The sequence below is a fragment of the Mus caroli genome, chromosome 5 (assembly GCF_900094665.2).
Source record: "Mus caroli chromosome 5, CAROLI_EIJ_v1.1, whole genome shotgun sequence".
Classification (NCBI taxonomy): Eukaryota; Metazoa; Chordata; class Mammalia; order Rodentia; family Muridae; genus Mus; species Mus caroli.
In genome coordinates this window covers 96,816,217-96,840,429 of record NC_034574.1, presented here as the reverse complement: position 1 = coordinate 96,840,429, position 24,213 = coordinate 96,816,217, and the positions used below count along the sequence as shown (strand labels likewise).

Sequence of the window (24,213 nt, the reverse complement as noted above, 5' to 3'; positions counted from 1 at the left end):
CCAGCCCAGGGATGGTCCCACCCACAAGGGGCCTTTCCCCCTTGATCACTAATTGAGAAAATGCCTTACAGTTGGATCTCATGGAGGCATTTCCTCAATTGAAGCTCCTTTCTCTGTGATAACTCCAGCTGTGTCAAGTTGACACAAAAATAGCCAGTACACCCTAGATACTTTATTTTTTTGAGGGTGTTGTGAATGGGAATTCGCATGTCCATGATCTCCTTGGTGTGTTTGTTCTTAGTGTATAGAAAAGCTATTGATTTGTACAGCTTGATCCTGTGTCCTGCTGCATGGCTGAGTTTATCATTTCTTGTTTTCTGGCAGAGTTTTTGGGATCTGTAATATATAGTATCATGCCATCTACAAATAGGGATAGTCTGATTTCCCCCCTATTTGTATCCTTTTGATTTCCTTCTCTTGCTTTAAGCACAGCATTGAAAAGGAGTGGGGAGAGTAGACATCCCTGTCTCGTTCCTGACTTCAGTAGGACTGCTTCAAACTTTTCTCCATGTATGCTGGCATTGTCTGTGGGTCTCTCATTATGTTGAGGTGTGGTCCCTCTAGCCCTACATTCTCCAGGATTTATTATGAAGGTATATTGGATCTTGTGAAAGGCTTTTTTCTGCATCTGTTGAGATGATCGTATGGTTTTTGTTGTTAAGTCTATTTATGTGGTTGGTTACATTTATTGATTTATAAAATGTTTCAGGGATAAAGTCAGCTTGGTCATACTGGGTAATCCTTTTGATGTCTGTCTGTACTCTGCTTGCCAGTATTTTACTGAGCATTTTTGAGTCTGTGTTCATCAGGCATGCTAGCACATAGTTTTCTCTTTTTTTGCTGTGTTTCCTGGTTGTGGTGTTCCAGTGATACTAGCCTCATGGATTGAGTTTGGGAGCGCTCCTTAATGTCTCCGTTTTTTGAGTGGATTAAGAAGAACTGGTCATTGGTCTTCTTTGAAAGTCTGGGAGAATTCTGCTGTGAATTCATCTGGCCCTGGAATTTTTTGTTTTCTTTTGTGTTTTTGTTATTTTTATTTATTAATTTTAGCTGAAAGGCTTTTCATTATTATTTTGATTTCCTTGTTTGCTATGGGTCTGTTTAGATTGTTGAGTTCTTTTGGTTTAATTTTGGTGGTTTGACTGAATATAAAAATTCATCTTTTTTTTTTTCATGTTTTCAAAAATAGCTTAATGGTATACAGGTTTCTAAAAATATTCCCTTGTGTTATTCTGAGTTTCTTTGGTCTCTTTTGTAAAAATTTTCCATGTTTATTTCTGATTTTGTTAATTTGAGTCTTCTCTTTTGGCTAGTTGGGCCAAGGATCTGTCTATCTTGGTTGTTGTCTCAAAAACACTGCTCTTAGATTTGTTGGTTCTTTGTATTATCTGTTGTTATTGTTTCTGGTTCATTGGTTTCTGCTGTGATTTTTTTTTTCTTCCCATTAATTGGGTTTGGAATTGGTTTGTACTTGTTCTACATTTCTTAGTTGTATCACTAAGTCATTTATTTATGCTCTTTCTGATTTTTAATACAGCCACTTGGAGCTGTGCGTTTCCCTTATGAGATGCATTCACACTGTACCCGGGGCTTAGCTATGCTCATTTTTGTTTAGTTCTAGGACATTTTTTATTTATATTTGAATTTTTTTCTAAGGCCCACTCGTCATTCAGTAATGTGCTTTTTAATCTCCATGAGTTTGTGTGTTTACTAAAGATCTGTTCGCTGTCAGTTTTAAGTTTCGTTGCTTTGTGGTCAGATAGAATACAAGAAGTGATTTCAATCTTTTTGAATTTTAAAGGTTTGTTTTGTGTTCACAGATGTGGTACAACTTAGAAAAATGTCCATGTGTTACTGAGTAGCTTGTATGTTCTTTGGTGTTTGATTGGAATGTTCTGTAAATATCCATTAAGTCCATTTAACGTATGATGTAGTTAATAATGGTATTTCTCTGGTTCAAAGGCTCATGGAGAGTATGGGACTGTGGGTATTGAAATCTCCTACTAATATTGCATTGCTATTAAAGTGTGTCTTTAAATCCAGCAGCAGTAGTTGTTTGTTTGTTTTTATGAAATTGGGTGCCCCAGAGTTTGGTACATATATGTTTAGGATAATAACATCTTCTCTGCTAACTGTCCCCTTGATTAGAATGGGGACACATTAGAATGTGTCCCTTTTTATCTCTTCTGACTAGTTTTAGTTTGAAGTTTACTTATTCAGATTGTAGTATAACAATCTGTGTCTACCAAGTATACTGGACTGTAGAATAGAACACCATAGCCACAAGGATATTGGTGATTATTAAATTAATTAGCTATGCGAACTACCTAACAATTCAACTGTCAGCTTGTTTTCTTTACTAAGAAAACAATGCAAATTTGGCAGCATTCCCACCCTGAAAAGAGAATAGATAATGAAGAAGAGAAAGTTTTGTTTTGTTTTGTTTAAAAAATCTTTCGTACGGACACAGAACTGTAATGTTTTACTAGATACATATACTAAGCACACATCCTCTAAATAAATATTTCTAAAGGAGAAAAATGTGACATTCTTTAGTAACATGAGACATCAGTCTAAGGACATTATTAATAATTTTCCTTCTGTGATAGAGATGTGAGGAGTGACTATGGATGGAGGACAGATACTTTACTATAGCATGGCCCTTCCCACCTTGCTTACACCCTGATGTGATTCAGCCCTACTAATGAGACCTGGGCATGCCAACTGAAGCTTCCCTGGGCACTGGTGAACCTTTGTTCCCTGGCAGCCTCTCTATGAGAAGTTCTTTGTGGAGACCTGGAACAGTTCAGGTTGAACCTTTAGAAGCGTAAACCATTCTATTGATTCCTGTCTCTCAGGTGGGCAGACAAGAGCATCACCTTAAGTATTGTGGAGAACAGTAAATACAAAGAAGATGAAACCACCTGAAAACCGTGCAGGGGAGCAAATGATCCCACGGGGCGTTCGCCACTTTCCCTTCAGTCCCCATCATACCATGGCCCTAGTGCTAAGCAATGACAGCTTTCTTGGGAGAAGCTTAGCTGTTTATTAGAGCCCAGTATATATCCGAATGCTGCTGACTCTAGGGTGTACACAATAAGTTTAGCTGCTCGCAAGCTAAACAAAAGTTCTTACATGATTTCCTTGCACTGCTAGACCTGAGCGCTATGCTGCTCTGGTCTTCTGAAAGGGAACCTAAGCTTTGGGAGTCTGCAAACTTTCTTATTTATAGTTGCTGTTAGTGATTACAGTAGACGCCAGAAGATGCAGCAATCACTTGGGAAAAAAATACATCACCCCAAGTTCTTCCTTCTTGAATATGAATAGACTTCACTGCTCAAAGGATGCCTTGTGAAGCCATTGGCAGGCAGCCCTGTTATCTTGCTTATATTTCCTCAACTGAAATTATTTAACCCATAGCTGCAATAACCTTTGAAAGCTGCAGTGGCTTATATAATACTCCAATATAATCCCTTTGGATTCCTAAATGTTCTTCCTTCTGGACTAATACCAAAGGAAGAAGTTAATCACCAAGGGCAAAGACTTGCATGGGAGAAACCAGGTGTGTAATTTTTGTTTGTGCTTTTGTTTTGTTTTGAGGCTTTGTAGCCCCAGCTGGCCTAGAACTCTCTCTATAGATCATATTGGCCTCAAACTCACAGAGATCTGCCTTTCTCTGTCTTTGGAGTTCTGAAATTAAAGAAGTATACCACCATTCCCAGCTACATATAATACTCATATTATTTACCTCATATATATTTCCATATAAAGACCTTCTTAGATACCTCATAAGGCCAAGAAAAGAATCTACAAACATACTCACTTAGACATAGGTATAAATGGATGTGTATCGATGACATAATAGTAATAGCTCATTTACACCAAATAGCTCATTTACATGTTTCATTTCTCCCCATAACAAGCTATATTATGTTTTTGTTTTTGGTTTTTTTGTGTTTTGTTTTTTTCAAGACAGGGTTTCTCTGTGTATCCCTGGCTGTCCTGGCACTCACTTTGTAGACCAGGCTGGCCTCGAACTCAGAAATCCGCCTGCCTCTGCCTCCCGAGTGCTGGGATTAAAGGCGTGCGCCCGGCTAACAAGCTATATTCTTAACTGTTTTAAGCAATGGAAATTTAGAATCACTTACTTAAAGTCCAGAGAACAGAGTTAAAACTCTACTCAAGATCCCCTAGCCGACACTCCTAAGCCTTTTGCCACCTGATGGAGACCGGCAATGGAGGAAAGAAATCATGAAAATAAGGGAGCATAAGATGTGACCGTCTTAATAGTGTAAGCAGTGTCTCGTGATGCCTCACAGCTGTCCTAGAATCTGCCAATAGACTTAACTCGTTTCTGCGCCTAGAATCTGCCAATAGACTTAACTCGTTTCTGCGTAACTTTTGAAGAAGCACTTAAAAATCATTGTTGTTTATCCAAATATCCCTGTAGCCATAATCCACAGAGTAAGGTCAAGAGACTAAATTACAAAAGAATTCTAAACAGAGCCACTTTGGGCTTAAGCAGGAAGACAGAAAGTGTCTTGTAGGCCATGCTGACATAGAGGTAACAAAATTGCTTTTCCCCCATGTCTACTAGATAAAAATGTATCTATCCTCATGGGGACTGGAGAGATGACTCAGCAGTTAAGAGCACTGACTGCTTTTCCAGAGGTCCTGAGCTCAATTCCCAGCAACCACATGGCCTCCAATGCCCTCTTCTGGTGTGTCTGAAGACAGCTACAGTGGGCTCACATACATAAAATAAATGAATATTTCTTCAAAAAGAAAATGTATGCTCTTTTAATAGTCAGAATATGCAAAACTACAGTCAAACCACTTAATGGATACATTTTCTTCTTTCATGGTTTAAGGTAAAGGAAGAAGTTGGAGATGTTAGCATTCTGGTAAATAACGCCGGTGTTGTCTACACTGCAGACTTATTTGCTACGCAGGACCCTCAGATTGAAAAGACTTTCGAAGTCAATGTGCTTGCACACTTTTGGGTGAGTGTGATTGACTTTACAGAACATTCCTGTTGGAAGACTCAAAGATTGAGAGTTCGTTTCTAGTGATGTGACTACGTTTTACCAACAACTGCACTTCCAAAATTAATAATGAGGTGGTAAATCATTGTAAGTTTCAGTTATTGTGTGTGTTTTGGTCCTTCTGGCTTTTGGCATCAAGGTCTCAGGTACCTCAGGCTGGCCTTAACACTCAATATATAGCTGAGTCTGGCTTTGAACTCCTGATCCTCCTGCCCCATCTTCAGAATTCTGGGTTTGCAAGCATGTATCACCATGCTAAACTAGATTTGACTCTGAACTAGATTTGCACACCACTCTGATAATATAGAGAATACAGCAAGGAGACAAAGACCACCCAAGTCTATAACAATGTAACGAGGGTGAGTGTGGCATGCTTTCCAAATCTCATAAGACTCAGACCCATATTATTTCCTCAAAAGCTTCAGACTTTATAATGGAGCTCGCCATTCAAGGACATTAGTTGTATGTTTCTGAAGACACCAAGTAGTTCCCAGAGAGCTAGTTTATAAAAGACCCCTTGGTATATTCCTAGTTATGAGCTTAGGGTGATTGGAGCTATTGAAAATGCGCCTATGTTTGTGTTTGGTAACATATAGTGTATTATCTTATTTGTTTCTATATATCCTCAGCACACAGTGGTTACTCAATAAATGTTTAATGTACAAATTAATTAGTAGCCATTAGAAGATTGCTCTTCATGGTATTTTGAGATCATGATCAAATTGTTGTCTAGTGATTTAATATTGTTACTTCTTGTACTCTAGTGTGTCCTGTCTATTCAATATATAAAATGGTTGAAGGTATCAATGGTAAGAGGTCAGGGATATAAGTAGTTAGCAGTTTAAATGAGATGAGTTCTCGACGCTTTGGTGTGTGTTGCAGTTTTTCTGATGTGACCTGCTGTCCATTTGTCTTAAGCTGGTCTTGGCAATCAGAGGTTTTCATTTGTATCAGGAACAATGTTTGGGAAGTATGACTTTGTTTTAAAGTATTCTCCGTGGGCTATGAACCAGAAATAATACGTGGTTTCTTTTGAATAAAAATTATTTCTAGACCACCAAGGCATTTCTCCCAGTGATGATGAAGAATAATCATGGCCACATTGTCACTGTGGCATCAGCAGCAGGCCACACCGTGGTCCCCTTCTTGCTGGCTTACTGGTACGTGAGTACTTCTCCTTCATCAACTCTAACATTTAACTTGTATGCTTGGAAACTTTTACATAAGATGCACACATATCTTACATAAAAATAAACTACCTATCTACCCATATACATGTCTGCATGTTTACACACACCTATAGTTACGTGTCCAGATATATACATAATCTGAGTTTGGGTGCTTAATTTTTCTTATCCTATCTAGTGAGGGTTATCTTCATCCTGATCATATACTCAAAGTTGCCAAAACAGAAAGAGCGCCACAAAGTCTTGGAATTACCAGTGTCATCAACTCTTAAGCCCTCTTTCAGTTCACTTCAAGGGCTGTTCTGGAAGTCTCCGGAGGAATTACTTGTCAGACAATCACTTAAAACATTTTCCATGACTTCTAGCCATAAGGAAACACAACAGTAATGTTTTTGCACCATGAAGATGGCAGTATAAAGTAGCTTATAAAGAGGAACGGCTCTTTAAAATCGACAGAGGGTGTCGTCTGAGACAGCTGGAAGCATAGAGCAGTGGGTACACCTCCAGCCAACTACAGCTCCATGGTTTCTGAGCCGTGCAGAGTGCCCCTTGCAGTTCCCAGCTGCGGGCCTTACCTACCACAGCGTCTTCATTGGTTCCATTTTTTTGATCAGTGTCTGCTCGGTGCTAGAGTTTTCACAGAGAAACTATGATTTCTCCTAGCAGAAAACCTTCCCTTCAGATATTGTTGACAAGTGGGTAACTGAACCTGGATGCTTCTAAGCAAACACATCACTTTCGTTTTTCTTCTTTGTGCCCCCTCTCTTCCCTCTTTCCTCCCTCTCCCTCCTTCATCCTCTATCCCTCCCTCCCTCCCTCCCTCCCTCCCTCCCTCCTTTTTGTTTTTTTGAGACAGGGTCTCCTGTAGCCCAGCCAGAAATGATCTTGAACTCCTGACCCCTTTGTTTTTACCTCCCAAGGCCTGACCTTGCAGGTGTGTCACTGTGCCTAGTCCACACCGTGCTGGGGAATCACACCCAGGACCTTGGGCATGCTAGGTGGGCACTCTACACTGAGCCACATCCTGGCCTCCAAGTTGACATTTAAAAGAGAACAATTAGCTGGAAATTTTATTTTGTCACAAATAGTCAGCATAAGAATTAGCTTACAATGAAATGCTGCTTTTTAAAGATTTAAAAAGAAGTAACAATTCTGACTATCATGAAGAACTGAGGTGAAATTGCCAAGGTTAAGCGGGGAGGCATCTACTCACTTAGGTTTCCCACATTCGTATCTAGGTTCACCCTAAAGCTCAAACCGACTCTACTGCCATTCACTATTCTGAAGAGATCTTTTACATCCTAAGAGACTGGACCTCACAGCCAGAGTTAATAACACCCCTTACCGTCACTTAAGACTGCTGTCCTACTGTGCACTCAAACCGTTTAACCTGCCTTTAGCAGAACAGTTTGACAGCCAACCTTACTTGCCTTGGATTTCCCATGGAATCACCTTGCACAAGCAAAGCTAATGCACAGCTGCAGGCTTATCTCCCTCTTCCATGCCCTTGACCCAGAGTGAATACGCATCATTTGTTGAAAGCAATGTCCTAAAACCTACCATAAAGGTTGAAAGCATCCACTTACAGATACTGATTAATTAACAGTAATGTCTGTTATCTGCATCAGTTGGAGCCAGTGACCTCATCCCTTGTAAAAACTGTTAAAGATTTCTGTAACATTTTTCTGTAAAAGTTTCTGTAACAGCCTCATTCCCTTCCCCATGGGGTATTTTCTGTGCTGTTCAATGAATACAGAGCAAAGTCCTTTGTTAGATAGAGACAGACACACACAGTCACACACTGTCAAAGATAGAAACAAGGACAGTTCTCAGCCTTCAGGCAGGCGCGGACTCATACAAGAGACAGAGGGATGGAAGACAGAAGGAACATGAAGTAGAAAATCCAAATCTCAGGGCTCAGGCCTGACAGACTCCAAGGGGAAGTACCATTCCTTACAGCCACACCGACGCGTTATTGATGGCTCAGAGCTAATCCCTGATGCTTGTAATCAATCATGCCCTTCCTCCCTTAGACACTTGAGACTATAAACTCTGAGTGGTTTTTTTGTTTGTTTGGTTGGTTTTTTTTTTTTTTTTTTTTGCATTTTGATTCACCAAAAAAAATCAGAAAATAGAATTTAGTAAAAAAGCAAAAATTATTGATAATCTCACCAAGCACAAATTAGCATGTTAAGTGTTTGGTACAACTTTGGGGACAACCTTTTTGGACACATAGCCATACATGTAAGAAATAATCCATAGTGAGTCGTTGCCGTGGTGGGTGGTACACACCTGTAATCTCAGGACGTGGGAGCTACAAGCAAGAAAATCAGGCTGTATGAGTTCAGAGCCTGTCTAGGCTGTACAGATACTTTCGAAAACAAGGGCTTAGAGTCATAGAGTACTTGCCAAGTATGTACAAGGTCCTAAGTTTAAAGAGAGGGGCAGGGTAAAGAGTGGGGAGAATAAAAGAGAGGAAGAAAGGAAACCTATAGTTATAATGTATAGTGACCCAGAGACAGGAAGATCACAAGTTCAAGACCAGCCTGGGCTGCATCAAAAGTTCAAGGCCAACATACAGGGCATAGTGAGACTTTGTCTTAAAACAAACGGAAAACCTACAAAAACCCAGCTACATTATAATCTTGCATTTTGAATCTAAAACTATTAAGCTGTACATATTTATAATATATGCCAGCATCATTTTCAGTTCCTGTGACATGATACTATGTATGTCACTACTCAATTATTGAGACTTTTGCATGATTCCCTCAGTTAATAGGAATACAAACCTCCAGACCCAGGAAGGGCTCAGAGCGAGTCTTTGGCTGGCTTCTTCCCTCTCTTGGTAAGGATTAGCCTCCAGCAGGTCAGCTGACCTCTTTAAACCTCAGGTTCAGCAAGACCATCATTTCCCCAAAGCGCCTTCACACAAGCAAGTTCTAGGCTCTGGGATCTCAACCAACTTGGATCTAATCACTGGATTTGGCGGCTTGGTGACTGTGATGTGACCAGAACAGGGAGATCTAATGCTGCCCGTCACAGCCATTTTAAATGTTCTCCACTATTTACTCTCATGAGATTTCCCCCAACATTACTCTCTGGAAGCCCGGTTGACAGTTTCTTGCTGCAAACACTTGCACGTGACTCTCAATCACAGAGCAGGGCATGGTGAATTTGACTCCACTTTAACGAACTTCATGCTCTTGTCAAACTGCCTTCCAGAAATGAACAGTGTAACCCAGGCTCTGGAAAACAGGAAGCTGTAGTTAGTTTTTAATTTGTTTTATCTCACAAACATTTATCTTGTGGGGTTTCTTCTACTTTCCTTTAGTCTACCAAACTTTACTTTGCTTTTCGAACCTCAATTCCTATTATGAGTGCAAACAACACTCATAATAATACCTACATCGTGGACTTGTTGGGAGGCTTAAATAAAAATGAACCATCTGATTAACCGTGAGCAGGCATTAATGGAAAACACCAATCTTAAAATCTTATCTTTACCCAAATACATACATACTACACCCCCACCACACACTGACACACACACACACACACAGGCACATGCATGCATTACAAATTTGAAATATTCTATCCGAGAAAACTTAAGAGTATTATGTAATGAAGGTGGGGTTGGGGGTAAGATAGGACTCTGAGGAACTAAGCTGTGACTTAAAGAAGACCGGATGTGTACAGAAGAACTTCCCCTTGAATTCCGCCACCATTTTAGGATAAATAATAAACAGATTATGGTGACACTGGAATTTCTGGAAACAGAACAATCAAAGCAAACACTCTACAGGTTTCTGGTCTTTTCTTCAGTGCACAGAAATCCACCTGGTTAGGGACTCAACACATAGGAAATGTTCTGTGCCACGTGCTTGAGGTTTTCGTGTACTTAGGAATGAAGCTCTGCCCGCTAAAGCTACACCAGGCCTGTTATTCAGGGCTTCCCCACACCGCACACTGCTGGTGGGAGGGGCTCACCTAACTGCTCACCTAACCCCACTATTCTTGAATTCATTTGTGAACTCCTTCCTTTCAGTTCCAGCAAGTTTGCTGCCGTTGGCTTCCACAGAGCCTTGACTGATGAGCTGGCTGCCTTGGGACGCACAGGAGTGCGAACATCGTGCCTCTGCCCCAACTTCATAAACACCGGCTTCATCAAGAACCCTAGCACCAAGTAAGCTGGCCCAGGGTGAGACCAGAGTAAGCTGGGAGCACAGGTGCTTGCTGGGGATTTCGCTCTGTGGACTTCCTAAACAGATTAATCCCTGAACCGCCTGATACCTGATGCTTTCAGTTCCTGATGCTTGTGGGAAAACAGGTGGGGAAACAAGGAGAGAAAGACAGGAGGTCACAGCTGTAAATGCAGACCTGAATGACAGGGTCGGGTCGGGGTGGGGGAAACAACGACTGGTTAATCTTTCCTTTGTTCCTTCAACCCCGGATCAGCAGTTTCAGACTCACATACACATTTTTTGTCTCCTGGGGTGCTTGGGACAAAATCTGGGCTCCTGAATCCCAGAGATGATTTACATCGCTTGGTTGGAGTAGAGTAGTGGTGAGGAGGGCGCCTGGATCCCTGGTCAAAAGCCACGTGGGGTGATTCCGGTGATGCTGTGTGGCTGTTCCGCCACAGTGCCCCTCCAGAAGGACAGCACCAGCTTACAGTTTACCAGAGGGTATCAGCTCCTTGCTGTTTACCTTTTAAACACCGCCAACTCCCTAGGTGGAGAGTCTTTGTATGCATAGTAATCATTAGCTCACACAACTGCTGTGGGCGCGCGTCAGGCTCGCCGTATCTGCTTACTTGTCTAGGGAGCCTCAGAATTTTAAAGCGAATATCTAATAGCCCTTCCTGTATCTGAGACCCCTTTACATGTCCCATTGGCTGCATAAAGTTTTCCCAAGGGCTCCCCCATGGCCTTTAAGTTATGTGAGGTTAACACCTCTCTCTCCTTCTACACTTAATCTACCCATATCAGCCAGGAAAAGACCAAACTTAACATTTGAAACAGTGTGTACAGAATGTATAACCATTGTAGAGATAAAAGATCACGCTTAAGCCCTGAACCATCTAAGTCTGACGGTAGGATAAGGTTTTTCTCTTTAGTTTTTCCATTGGTGTGTAGTCATTGTTCATGGTATTATATTAAATAAGGACATTTTCTTTCTTTTTAAACATTTTTTAACCTAGGAACCTCTGTCTTGTTTCTTTAATCATGTTGAAACTACTAAGTTTTTGCAAAGCAATATGCAAGTGATAGTGAGCTAGTAACATTTTACAAAAATTTGTACACTTTTACAGTCTACACTAATAACAGATTGCCACAAAGTTAGAAATGTAAAATTCATCATGGTGATTTACAGTGTGGTTAGAAGTTAATAAAGAAACCTTACATTGTCAGTCAATGGATTCCAACACAGAAAATCAAAGAACCTCCCTGTCTTCTAGTTACTAAGAGAATTGTGCATGACGCTAGGAATCCAGAAGTAGATATTTACAGGGAAATGGCTGATAAAAATCAATAGCATTGAGTCAAATCAACTAGGTTTCCTAATAAAATCATAGCTATGATGTCTACCTCACAAAGGGAATTTGTGATGTTGTTAATAAATATAGACACGTTTTGTTTTGTTTTGTTTTCCGAGACAGTGGGGTTTCTCTGTGTAGCCCAGGCTGTCCTCCAACTCAGAAATCCACCTGCCTCTGCCTCCTGAGTGCTGGGATTAAAGGTGTGCGCCACCACTGTCCGGCTTCTTATGTATTTTTTAACATCCTGTAAAGATGTGTCAGCCGGGCAGTGGTGGCGCACGCCTTTGATCCCAGCACTTGGGAGGCAGAGGCAGGTGGATTTCTGAGTTCGAGGACAGCCTGGNCTACAAAGTGAGTTCCAGGACAGCCAGAGAAACCCTGTCTCGAAAAACCGAAAACAAACAAACAAACAAACAAACAAACAAAAATACATAAGACTAATGTATTCATTGTTGCTACTTGAATTTGTAACAGACACTTTACATTTCCTGTGTCTCTTTGTCTGTCTCTGTCTCTATCTGTCTCTTTGTGTCTCTGTTTGTCTCTGTCTATCTCTTTCTCTCTGTCTCTGTCTTCTCTCCTCCTGGCTTTTTACAGTTTTCCTGGGTCCCAGGGATGGAACTCACATCACCATACCTGTACAGCAAGCCCTTCACTGCCTGTGTCATCTCTCCGGCCCTTGCTTGTACTTTTGTGCCTTATGCACATACACAATTGTATGTATCTATCTACATCCTGGGGATTCACAGATGAGTGAAAGCACATTTGTCTTTCTGAGACTGGCTCAATTCACATTTCCCTGTAAACACTGTAACTTGGTCTTTACGGCTGAGAACATTTCAGTGCGCGTATACCATACCTTCGTTAACACACACACACACATGTTGCCGGATGCCTAAGTTGGTTCCATCCCTTAGCTCCGGTAAGTAGAGCTGTGATAAACATTGCCACGTGTCATCTTAGGAGTAGTCTAGCTGGGCCTTATGGTAGATCACCATGCCAAGTGTCTGTCTTCTCGCGTACATTCTCACCAGCGCCTCTGTGAGGAGAGAAGGAGCTTGAATTTGCATTCTGAATGACTGACAGGACCTCACTTGAGCTCTGAGTTGTTTTTGAAACTCAGCCAATCCGACTGGGGGAGGTGGGAACCTCAGTGTAGCCCGTGTGCATCTCTCATCAGCTGCTGAAACTGAGCAATTATTTTTTTCATGTTTATCGGCCATTTGACTTCTATCTTTTCAGAAATATCTCTTCTTTAACCCATTTATTGCATGGACTTGGTATCTTGAAATTTTAGTTTTTTAAGTTCTTTGTACAGTCTAGATATTAGTCTTCTGTCGGATGTACAGCAAGCTAGGATTGTGTCCCATTCCTCAGCCACCATCTGTCTTTACTTGGTAACTTTTCTGGGCAGAATTTCTTAGTGTCACAAGACCTCACCCCAAAAGAATCTATGTTAAGCTACAATTTTGTTAGAAAATACAAGTAAGACTAAACCTAGGTTTTCTAGCACCACCCATGATCCCAGCACTCTGGAGGCTAAATTTCACACCAGCATAGGCAACAAAGTAAGATGTGTCGCCAACAACAACAGAAGAAACACACAACAGAAGGCAAGACAATCTGTTCAGAAAGCCAGTTCTTAACTCCGTCTGTATGAACTATGACGCCCTAGCTTAACCCTGAAGAAACGACAGGTCAGGCTGGAGTTGGGGAGCAGCCGTACCAAAATACCCCTTGCCACTTCCTCTCTATCTCAGTATTTAGATGCTGAAATAGCATATTGGCATTCGTTTTTAAAAAATAAAATAAAATAAAAAGCAGGTGATCTTTCATTTGTTAAAACCTGGTACTACATTTTAAAGCTATTGCTGTTTTAACCTTGCAAGCCCCAGGACATGGCTGGACAAGGCAAGAGCGCCCTCTGCTGGAGCAATGTATCCCGAGGAGAAATAATTAGAGACTAGCAGTGTGTGCCCCGGCTGATCACTAAACAGTCTTTCTTACATCTGGAGCACTGGGGTAGATGCTGTCTAGCTATCCGATAGGTGAGTCGTCTGAGGCTTACAGTTATTCCCCGTGAGCAGCAGAACGGAATCTCAGACCCAGTTACCCAGAGCCAGATTTCTCTCTGAAGAAACTGGAACGGCTTCTAAGTGGATGGATTTGAAATGCTGTGTCCCAGATGACTGTTGGTGCTTAAGTCCACCTCTGAGGGCACTCATATGTCATCTATCACTTGTGTTTACATGTGTTACACATGTAACACACTGCAAAGAAGCAGGCTTTCCATAAAGGCAAGAGTTCACTGTAGTCTGAATTTATGGGAATTAAATATTGTCATGCCCCCTGATTAAGTTCTTGAGAACTAAGAATTATTTTTATTAAATAAGCTTGGATAGCAATAGGGTTATTTCAAAATATTCACCTGCTAAATACCAAAAGCAGTCCCAGGTTCTTTCTGTTTACCTTTATTCTCTGATCTGATCCTGCATGCCAGCTTTGATCCTCCAGCCATGGTTTGATAATCTGTCTCTGCCTCTGCCTCTCAGTGTCTCTTTGACTCTTTCTCTTTGACTCTCTTTCTCTCTCTTTCTCTTCCTCTCACTCTTTCTCTTTCTCTCTCTTTCTCTCTCTCTCCTCCCTCCCTCTCTCTCTTTCTCCTGCTCCCTCTTATCCATACAGCCAAAGCTGAATTTAGCTCGCTATGAAGCAAAGATGACATGAGCCTCTGCCCTTCCTGCCTGCCCCGTCTTCCAGTTTCTTCCGCTTCTAATTTCTATAACAGCTCTGCAGCTGGTCATCTTTTTGTCACTCTGGCAAAATACTGGTGATAATCAACATACACAGAGAAAACGTTTATTTTTGTCCACAGTTTTGGAGATTCACGCCTGTGATTGGTTGGCCTCACAGTTTCCAGCACTTAGCTAGGTAACAGTTCAAGGTAGCAGCCAGTAAGCCAAGTGTGGTGACTCATGCCTCTAATTTTAGTGCACATTAAACTCATTATCACAAATTAAAGACCAGCTTGGGCTTAAATACTGAGATCCAACATGAAACAAAACAGAAAGCTTCCTTGCCATCTGTTCTTGGAAGAATTATTAAAAGATTTCTGTCAGTTCTCCTTTAAACGTTAAAAAAAAAAAAAAAAAGAAGCTGGGCATGGTAGCTAGGATTTCCAGTTCAGATGTGTCTATGTAGAGAGCTCTGGGCCAGCCTGGGCTACACAGTCAGACCCTGACTGTCTTAAACGAGCAGTCTTGAGTGCTGATTGAATTTCTTACTAAAGGCCTGCTCCAGTTTTTAGTTTCCTCGTGAGTCAGTTTCAGTGGCTGCCATTCCTTAGGTCTGTGTATCTCATGTGGACTTTGTCCCAGGGCTGTTCACGGTGCTCTCAGAGTCGTTATTCTGTGAGGTCCTCCTAGTACTGCCCGTGCTGTACTCTGCTTTCCTAGTCTGTGTATTTTAGCTCCCTTGGCCATCCTAACTTAGAACGTTAATTCTGTGGTTCTTTTCAAAGAATCCTGGGTTCTCGTCTGTTTCTGGTCTCTGTCCACTTACTCATGGCTTCTCTGCTGTTTCCGGTCTCTGTCCACTTCCCTATAATTAAGTCTTTGCTGTTTCTCAGTCGTCTTGCCTTCTGCTTGGTTTAATATGACTTGTAGCTTCTTTTTTAATCTTCTTTTGATATTACAATGTAATTATATCATGTCCTACTTTCTCTTCCTTCCCTCCAAACCCTCACCATGTAACATTCTCCCACCTTCAAATTTGTGGCCTCCTTTTCCTTAATTGTTAAAGTAGTTGTGTGTGTGTGTGTGTGTGTGTGTGTGTGTTCTTTAATGTATGAGTACAGTCTGCTCAGCCTGTATGATGTTACTTGGTTTCAGGGCTGACCATTTGGTATTGGATAACCACTTGGAAGTGGTTTCTCCTGCCCTCGGTTGCCTGTAATTCTTTGCCTAAGGTTGAGGGCTCGTGAGCTTCCACCCTCCACAGTAGTTCATTGTTGCTCTTGTAAAGCTCTGTTGAAGCAGACCTGTTAGTGCTTTATGGTGTGGACTCTGACGTTTCTAGGAGACCCAGTCTGTTCCTCTGGCTGTGGTGATCTTTCTGTCCCCCTCCTCTGCTATGATCCCAAGCTTTAGGCCTAGGGTAGTGTTCCAGATGTGTCTGTGTGACTGTGTTCCAGATGTGTCTGCTGTGACTGGGCTCCACAACCCTGCATCTTCATGGGCCGTAACTTCTGTCATGGTTACATGACAGAACATATCAGCACCCCTTGTTGAGGCTTGAGAACCACACTTACCTGTGTGTAGAAGGATAACCATTTAGAATGTAGTTAGGAATTACTGGTTTAGTAAAGTGGCAGTTACAAGTGCTCTGAGAGCCATGACTTGACTAGTCCTCAATAGTTGGCCAGGTTTCCAGTACCAGCGCAATTTCCCTCTTGTTGAATGAGACTTAAGTCCAAATAGAGAGCTGTTGGTTACTCCCAAGGTAAGTGAGTGTGCCACTGCTGCCCCTTAGGGTTCTCTGGTTCATAGTTTGGGGGAGGACTATTGGTGGCTTCTTTTTTTTTTCAGATTTATTTATTTATTTATTTATTTATTTATTTATTTATTTATTGTAAGTACACTGTAGCTGTCTTCAGACACTCCAGAAGAGGGGCGCCAGATCTTTTTACGGATGGTTTTGAGCCACCATGTGGTTGCTGGGATTTGAATGAACTCAGGACCTTTGGAAGAGCAGTCAGTGTTCTTACCAACTGAGCCATCTCACCAGCCCTATTGGTGGCTTCTTAAAGTGGACTTTCACCTCAGTTGATTTGGTATTTTTCTTCTTTTTTAATGCAGATGTTCCCAGCCTTGGGTTCTCCTCTAAGTGCTATATGTCACACACTTTCCTATGGTGTGGCTTCTTTTCATCTCAAAGCATTTCTGGCTGTCAGCAGCGTCTTCTCTATTGCACGGGATGTGCCTGTGGATGCCGCTCACTTCCTGTGACTGTGAACTTTCCAGTCCCCTTTGTCACTGATTTCTAATTACACTCCATTCTAGCTTTCTTCCATTAGAGTCTGAATGTATCTTGTTCGATTTCAGTCTTTTTGCTCTTACTAAGATTTGTCTTGTGCCCTAAACATGGACTACTATAAAGAGGGTTTTTCTATATGCTCTTAGAAAGCAAATCTAGTCTGCTACTGCTAAGGGAGTTCGTTATCCACATTGGGTCAGTCTAGCTGATTTCAAGACTTTTGAAGTCTTCTGTCTCATGGTTTTATACACTGTTGAAAGTGGGGAATAAACTCTCCAATAATTTGAGATCTATTGGGAGAAAGGGGTCCTTAGACTTACAGTCACCACTAAGGAAACCAGGAATGTTATACACGCAAGCCCCTCCCTACTCTCCCCCCCCCCCCCGCCTCTGTGAGTGTGTGTCCCAATAAAACTTTATTTATGTACATTGAAATTAGAACACAATATAATACTCACATGAATTGTTAAGCCATTTAAAATATAAAACCTATTCTTAATTTACATATAAATATAAAGACAGGCAGCTTTCAGACTTGAACCATGGGTCAGACTTGCCCGCCCCCCCCCCCCCCCGCTCTAGGAAACTCAGGAGGAGGACATGTCTTTCCAGGCTAAAGACAGTGGAAGAGAAAAGTCTCTCTCTTCCACTGGAAATAGAGATGACTGGTTATCTGTGTTATCTGTAGGGCCAGGAGCTCCCCCAACCAGAACCATAGCCCAAATGACCTCTATACTATCTTTATGACTGAGACCACATCCAATCCTTCCCTAGGCCCATAAGCACATACAGTAGCCTTCTCGGAAGAAATGACATGGACTCTAAATTGAGCTTTAATGTCATTGTGCCCCCTTGTGGACAGGGGATTGTATTACACCAGGAAACTCCACCAAATCGCACTGTGCTTAAATATGCTTACAATAAACTGCTTCGAGTCAGACGGTAAAAGTTTGAGCCAACACTGGCTAACTAAGTTAAGTCATAGTGAACCAAATTTCCTTCTTTTCCTTACTCTGATCAATACTCGGCCAGCCCTGGTGGTCACAGGGACCCCCTAGAGACCCTGGTGTTTCAAGAGCAAGCTGTTTTTCTAATTAAAAGCCTTCTGGAGATTTATCCCCTCTTTTTCAATTAGTGTGATAAACAATGCAGCATAATCTAAAGTGTTAGACGAGGTGTAATTGGTAGCCCTTAGGTTTTTCATAGTCAACTCTTAAAATATCCCATTTTCTCGAATATAGCTCTTCTTACTCTAGACACTTACAAGGGTGTGTGTGTGTGTGTGTGTGTGTGTGTGTGTGTATGTGTGTGTGTGTGACAGAAAGATTACTTTATCTCAGCTGACCTGTAGGTAGTTGTTATGTCACAAGGTGGTGCTTTTGCAGCAGAGCTGTACAGCGTGCTAACAGCAAAAGCCATTTCACCACCGTCACAACCCATGAGTGTTGGTCTTGCCCACACCACACTCACCAGGTGATGCCCTGTGTGTATCTGAAGCCTTCCATGGGGGGAACCTTAGTAGCATGGAAACCACCAAGCCCTGCAAAACTGGAAAGTCTGTCCTTTGGAGAAGCCACCACGTGCTGCCTTGTGCCCACAGGTTAAGAAACAACAAACCTGAAAGCCCGAGTTTTTGTGTTAAGTCAATCAAACTCAATTCTTAGGCCTGGAAATCCTTCTCAGTCTTCCTCCTGGTCTATAACACCCTCCTTCCTGACCGAGAATGATTGTCTCAGAGTACTGATGAGATATATATCAGTGCTATGACGTAATATACATCAGTACTATGATGTAATATACATCAGTACTATGACGTAATATACATCAGTACTATGATGTAATATACATCAGTACTATGACGTAATATACATCAGTACTATGACGTAATATACATCAGTACTATGATGTACCATACATCAGTACTGTGGTGTACCATACATCAGTACTGTGTACAAAAGCCATTGTGAGCACTTTTAAATATAATTGCACTTTCTATCAACATAAGAACCCTGGAAGAGATTGAACTTTTTCTCAAAGTCCTTTCAGCCTTTTAAACCACAAGGCTTGAGAGTTACTGCACTTCATGCAGAAGTTGTCTGACCGTAGGCAGTGCAGGTACATCAAGCAGTGTTCAGTCAGTTGCTACAGCACCCCCTGGTGGTGGGTAGCAGGTCACAGTGTGCACTTCCTGATGGTGGGTACCAGGCTGGAGTGTGCACTACCAGGCCACGATGTCATATGTAATACTATTGTTTGAGAATCCCACAGTGAACATGGCCTTCTAATAAATGCTAAGAATGAAGAATTACATTGTGTATGGCTAAACTAAAATCTCCTTTCTGTGTCCAATTACTGTGCTCACTTTTAAGTATAATGCTACATCCTTTCCAGTTTTATTTCACAATGTAATTTTTCTTTCCCGAATGAACTATTTGTAACTACTTCTAGTACTCTCATTTCTTTGCATTGATCACATTTCAGTTCCATCTTCCTGAAATACCACGCTTTGGGGGTGTTGACATATTTAGTGAGTGTGTGATTATGCACCCTTTATAAAGATCAGCTCTCCTGCAAGCTCTCCTAGGAGGACTTACAACGATGCCTAGATTGCTAAAAGCTGCTTTGAGGGAACACTTGCGTGTCATATTGCACATATAGGGAAGGTGTGACATGGACCAGAAAGGAAGGCTGGAAAGGGATTTGAGAGCTGTTGAGAAGTAACGCCTTTGTATGGACACCCGGGGCCTGGAGCCAGGCACAGGCCACACAGTCATCCCTCTGAGACGTTAGACATTGTCCAATAAAGATGCTCAACATAGCCAGGCGAGGTGGCTCACGCCTTTAATCCCAGCACTCGGGAGGCAGAGGCAGGGGATTTCTGAGTTCGAGGCCAGCCTGGTCTACAAAGTGAGTTCCAGGACAGCCAGAGCTACACAGAGAAACCCTGTCTCGAAAAACCAAAAAAAAAAAAAAAAGATGCTCAACATATGGTAATATTTCAAAATTATATTAGTTCCCAAGATGACTGAAGTCTTAAAGGTGAACTTGTTAGCTATTTTAGCGAGCCATTTCCCTAACTGTCATGCTTAGGACTGTATTATCTCTTGCATTAGGTCATTGTAAGGCTTCAGCAGGAGCACCTCCATGGAAGGCTTTATGCAGGGTGTGGTCCACAGCAGGCATTTACTAGGTGGCTGGTGTTATTGGGAACGTGTGCCTCTCTGAGAGCCTGTGGTGGGGTCCGCATCCTGGATTAGTTAAGGCTCAAGCCACACCGTAATTCCATGTTCAACACAGAAGTTTCGCTTCAGTGAGATACCTGGTTTCTGAAGCCTGTGTGTGTTTCAGTTTAGGACCCACCCTGGAACCTGAGGAGGTGGTGGAACATCTCATGCATGGGATCCTCACTGAAAAGAAAATGATTTTCGTTCCGAGTTCCATAGCACTTTTGACAGTATTGGAAAGGTAAGCGACAGCGTGTTTGTCTGCACGGGAAGCCAACACGCTCATGTTAGACTTAACATCCATTGATAAAATGCAGTTATGTGGGAGTAAACCAACAAAAACTTATAGGCTGAGAGATTCTATCAGCTTTTAAAACTGGGGGTGCTGGTCACCAAGGAAGACTAGAATAGCTACTGAAACGTTCTCACATGTTTTTTTTTAAGGTTTATTGGTTTTGTTTTTATGTATGTACCTTATCAATGAGCAAGAATGTTTTTAAAGCACTTTGATAGTAGAATCATCAGACAATAAGATTTGGAAGGAGAACAAGGTTAGATTCTTAGGTTTTAATTCAGGACATTTGAATCTGGACTCGGAAATTTGTATCTTAACAGGTAACTGCTACCAACAGCTGTTCCAAAAAAATCATATTTTAAGAATTACTGACCTATTATTTTCTTTAGTCAGCTACACTGTATGTCATTATTTTATGTATTTTCATATGCAAATTTAAGTAAAACTGTACAATGCGTTATAGCTCAAAGAAAAGTGTTTTAAAGAAGACGCTACAGAAAAGAGAGTTAATTGTGAATGTCTCTGATGTTCTACTCTGTGCTGGTGACTAAGAGTGTCTCTTTTAATGTTCATGTGTAGTTCTATATTAGACATATTAGACTACATTATAACTGTGTTTTTACAAAGAAAACAATACTGTTTCCCTCAGTGGAGGTGATGTTCTAAATGCAAACAGAAAGAACTTATCCACGTATTTCCTTTCATTGGCTATACTGTATGTCCTTACTCTTATGTATTTTCATATGCACATTTTAAATAAAAGTGTACAATGGGTTATAGCTGGAAGAAAAATGTTTTAAAACAGACGCTACTGAATAGAGAGTTAATTTTGAATTGCCTGAGTGTTCTACTCTGTGCTAGTAATAAAAAGAGTGTTTCTTTTAATGTTAAAAAAAAAAAGAATTACTGAACTAAAAATTAAAAGAATAAAACTTAAGAGATTTAAGTTATTACAAGTGTTTTACTACCTTCTGCTCAAAAGCCAGTTGGACACACTCTAGGGTTTAGGTAGAAGAGCTCCAGGGAAGGGCTGGAGAAATGGCTCAGTGGTTAGCAGCACTTGCTGCTTACAGGAGGCCCCAGCTCAGTTCCCAGCATGGAGATGCACAGAGGTCCATAACTCCAGTCCCAGGGGATCTGGCACCAGGCACACACACACACACACACACACACACACACACACACACACACACACACAGTGCACTTAAACACATACAAAACACTCATCATAAAAGAAAAATAAAGAAATCTTTTATTGAAAAAAAAAAAAAAACTAAAGTGCTCCCTGGGAACTCCCTGGGAGCCATGGCCGCTGTCTGCCACCATCACTGTTCTAACTGTGTTAGATTACCAGGCAAGCAGCTTCCAAACCCGCTGCAAATGAGGTCTAGTAGATCACTGTGTGTCATGATGCTGACTTAGAATTCCATGTACCTTCTCTCCCTGGACTCTGACAGGCTTTTAAACATGAGCGCACAGGGAGAGAAAAATGAGGCGGGCCCATCACCTTTTATACTAACATGAATATTGTTCACCAGAGCGGTTGGACATGAATTTTTTCGTATACATGTGAGAAATTTAAATGCGAAGTTCAATTAATTTGTTCAACATTATGCTCAAAAGTAAGGGCACTGCCTGCATTGTCCTTAAATGGCTCCCCTTCTCTGGGCCTTAGTGGAACATTCGGTGATGTTCTGAATTATAAAACATCAAATTAGCTCTGAATTTTACTTTCTCCTCAGCTTTAGGTTGTTTGTTTGTTTGTTTGTTTTTAAACTTTTAATGTATCTACTATTCAATTTTGTATACCTCCACTCTGAGATCTTTTGGGAAAGAAGAACAGAGTACATTTATTTCAAAAATAAATAAATGCATATATGTGTATATTTAAAAGGTATTTGGGAACCTAAAAAGATATTTGTTTATTTTAAAGATATTTGTCGTACCCTAGAGAAAGTTAACCCCCCTTGTTTCTCATTTAAAAAGAAAGTTAATTTATTTTATTTTTTTTAATTGTCTTCCCTTTTTATTTGTAATTTACAAACATTCTTTAATGATTTTTTAAAAGGCTGGATAATTGCACTATAGAACTTTTTAGATAATAGTTAAAAAAGGAAGTTAATTTAAATGGAAAAAAATTAAGTCCAAGTCTCATAATCATGTCTATAATGAATCTGAGATGATATATCATAAATCAAATATTAAGCATTTTTAAATGAATACGCTTTACAAGCACACTTAGCATCCCTCTCCTGATCATATTTACACGTCTCTTTCAGGATTGTTCCTGAGAGGTTCCTGCAAGTCCTAAAACACAGGATCAACGTCAAGTTCGATGCAGTTGTTGGGTACAAAGACAAGTGACGCAGCCTGTTCCGATTCCCTGAAAGCCGATTGACTGGATCAAAGTTGATTTCTTCTAATATTAATCAAAAGTTTGATGTTTTTAATGTTTTCTTTGTATCTTGTTTCTTCACTGTCTCCTCTTGAAGCTGTGACCATTGTCATGAAAACCAGTTTCATGTCCTAGACCCAAACAGCCCTAAGGAAGTTGCGCCTATGGAAAAGGGGCGGGGGACGATTGGTTTCGTGATGATAATTTCCCCAGATTCTGTGGCTCATCGCCAGGTTTTCAGAGCTTGTACTGTCGGTTTTCATTTACAGGATCTGTAACTGCACTTTGAGTTTGTATAATTCACACTTCCTGTTCTACCCCATATGAAATTAGAAACCTTAACCTCTCAAGGTGGAATGAAGGACTGAGTCTGGTGTCATTTCACAGCGGAGTCATGTGCTCTGTAACGTTCCATTCCGTGGATCAGCGCTGTTTGCTGAGATACCAGCCCAAGGGAGCTTGGAGGAAAAGCGTCCGTGGGACTGCAGTCTGGGTACAGGAAAACACGCGGACAGATGGACAGACGGAAATAATAAATGGACCAAATCTCACGCTTAGTGTCTCCATCTGCTGCAGAGACCATGGCTTGACCTTTAAATAAAAGGAAAATCAATGACTCGATAAAGTCTCTGTCTCTGTCCCTCTGTCTTTCTCTCATGTGCATGCGCCTCCAAAATTTCTTGGATGTGAAGTTCAATGAGGTGGGACTTCACGTTGAAAATGAGTAGATTTTTTTTTTAAGTATAATTTCCGTTTTATTTTTTCCAAGGTATTTTTCCTTCTGCCCTCGAGAAACCACCTCTTTACACGGGCTTTGGTGGAGGTTGTGGTGCAGCACTAGCAGGTCTAAATCGTGGTGGGGGTGCTCCGTTCTTCCAGGCTTCACGGGATCGATTCCTGCCGACCTTGCTATGAATGGCACAGCTCACGCAGTCATGCAGCTTGGCATAGAGCTTGGGAAGCACGTAAGTGTCGAAGATGCTTGCCTCAGATATGCCCCTGACAGCAGCGGCTTCTACAACGTTCCAGTGATGAACTTCTCAAAGGTCTTACCCTTGGTCACGCACCCGGCGCAGCGAACTGACTACACATGGCCGCGGCCCTTTTTTTTTTTTTTTTTCTCTTTATATACATTTAAATGCTATCCCGAAAGTTCCCTATACCTTCCCTCCGCCCTGCTCCCCTACCAACCCACTCCCGCTTCTTGGCCCTGGCATTCCCCTGTACTGGGGCATATAAAGTTTGCAAGACCAAGGGGCCTCTCATCCCAATGATGGCCAACTAGGCCATCTTCTGCTACATATGCAGCTAGAGATACGAACTCTAGGGGTACTGGTTAGTTCATATTGTTGTTCGACCTATAGGGTTGCCGACCCTATACAAATGATACAAATGCAGCTAGAGTCAAGAGCTCTGGGGTACTGGTTAGTTCATAATAATGTTCCACCTATGGGGTTGCAGTTCCCTTTAGCTCCTTGGGTACTTTCTCTA

General features: G+C 41.4%; 1 protein-coding gene across 2 annotated transcripts in view; it reads left to right on the top strand.

The window, feature by feature from the left end:
• The window catches only part of Hsd17b11 (hydroxysteroid 17-beta dehydrogenase 11), a 56,170-nt gene extending 32,827 nt beyond the window's left edge, over window positions 1–23,343 (top strand). For both annotated transcript variants that reach the window (XM_021163520.2, XM_021163519.2), the window contains 5 exons: window positions 4,872–5,003; window positions 6,099–6,205; window positions 10,281–10,418; window positions 20,157–20,273; window positions 22,607–23,343. In XM_021163520.2, the coding sequence (XP_021019179.1) occupies window positions 4,872–5,003; window positions 6,099–6,205; window positions 10,281–10,418; window positions 20,157–20,273; window positions 22,607–22,691 (579 nt within the window). In that variant the 3' untranslated portion in view covers window positions 22,692–23,343. The remainder of the gene's footprint in view (window positions 1–4,871; window positions 5,004–6,098; window positions 6,206–10,280; window positions 10,419–20,156; window positions 20,274–22,606) is intronic.
• Window positions 23,344–24,213: the final 870 nt, after the last annotated feature.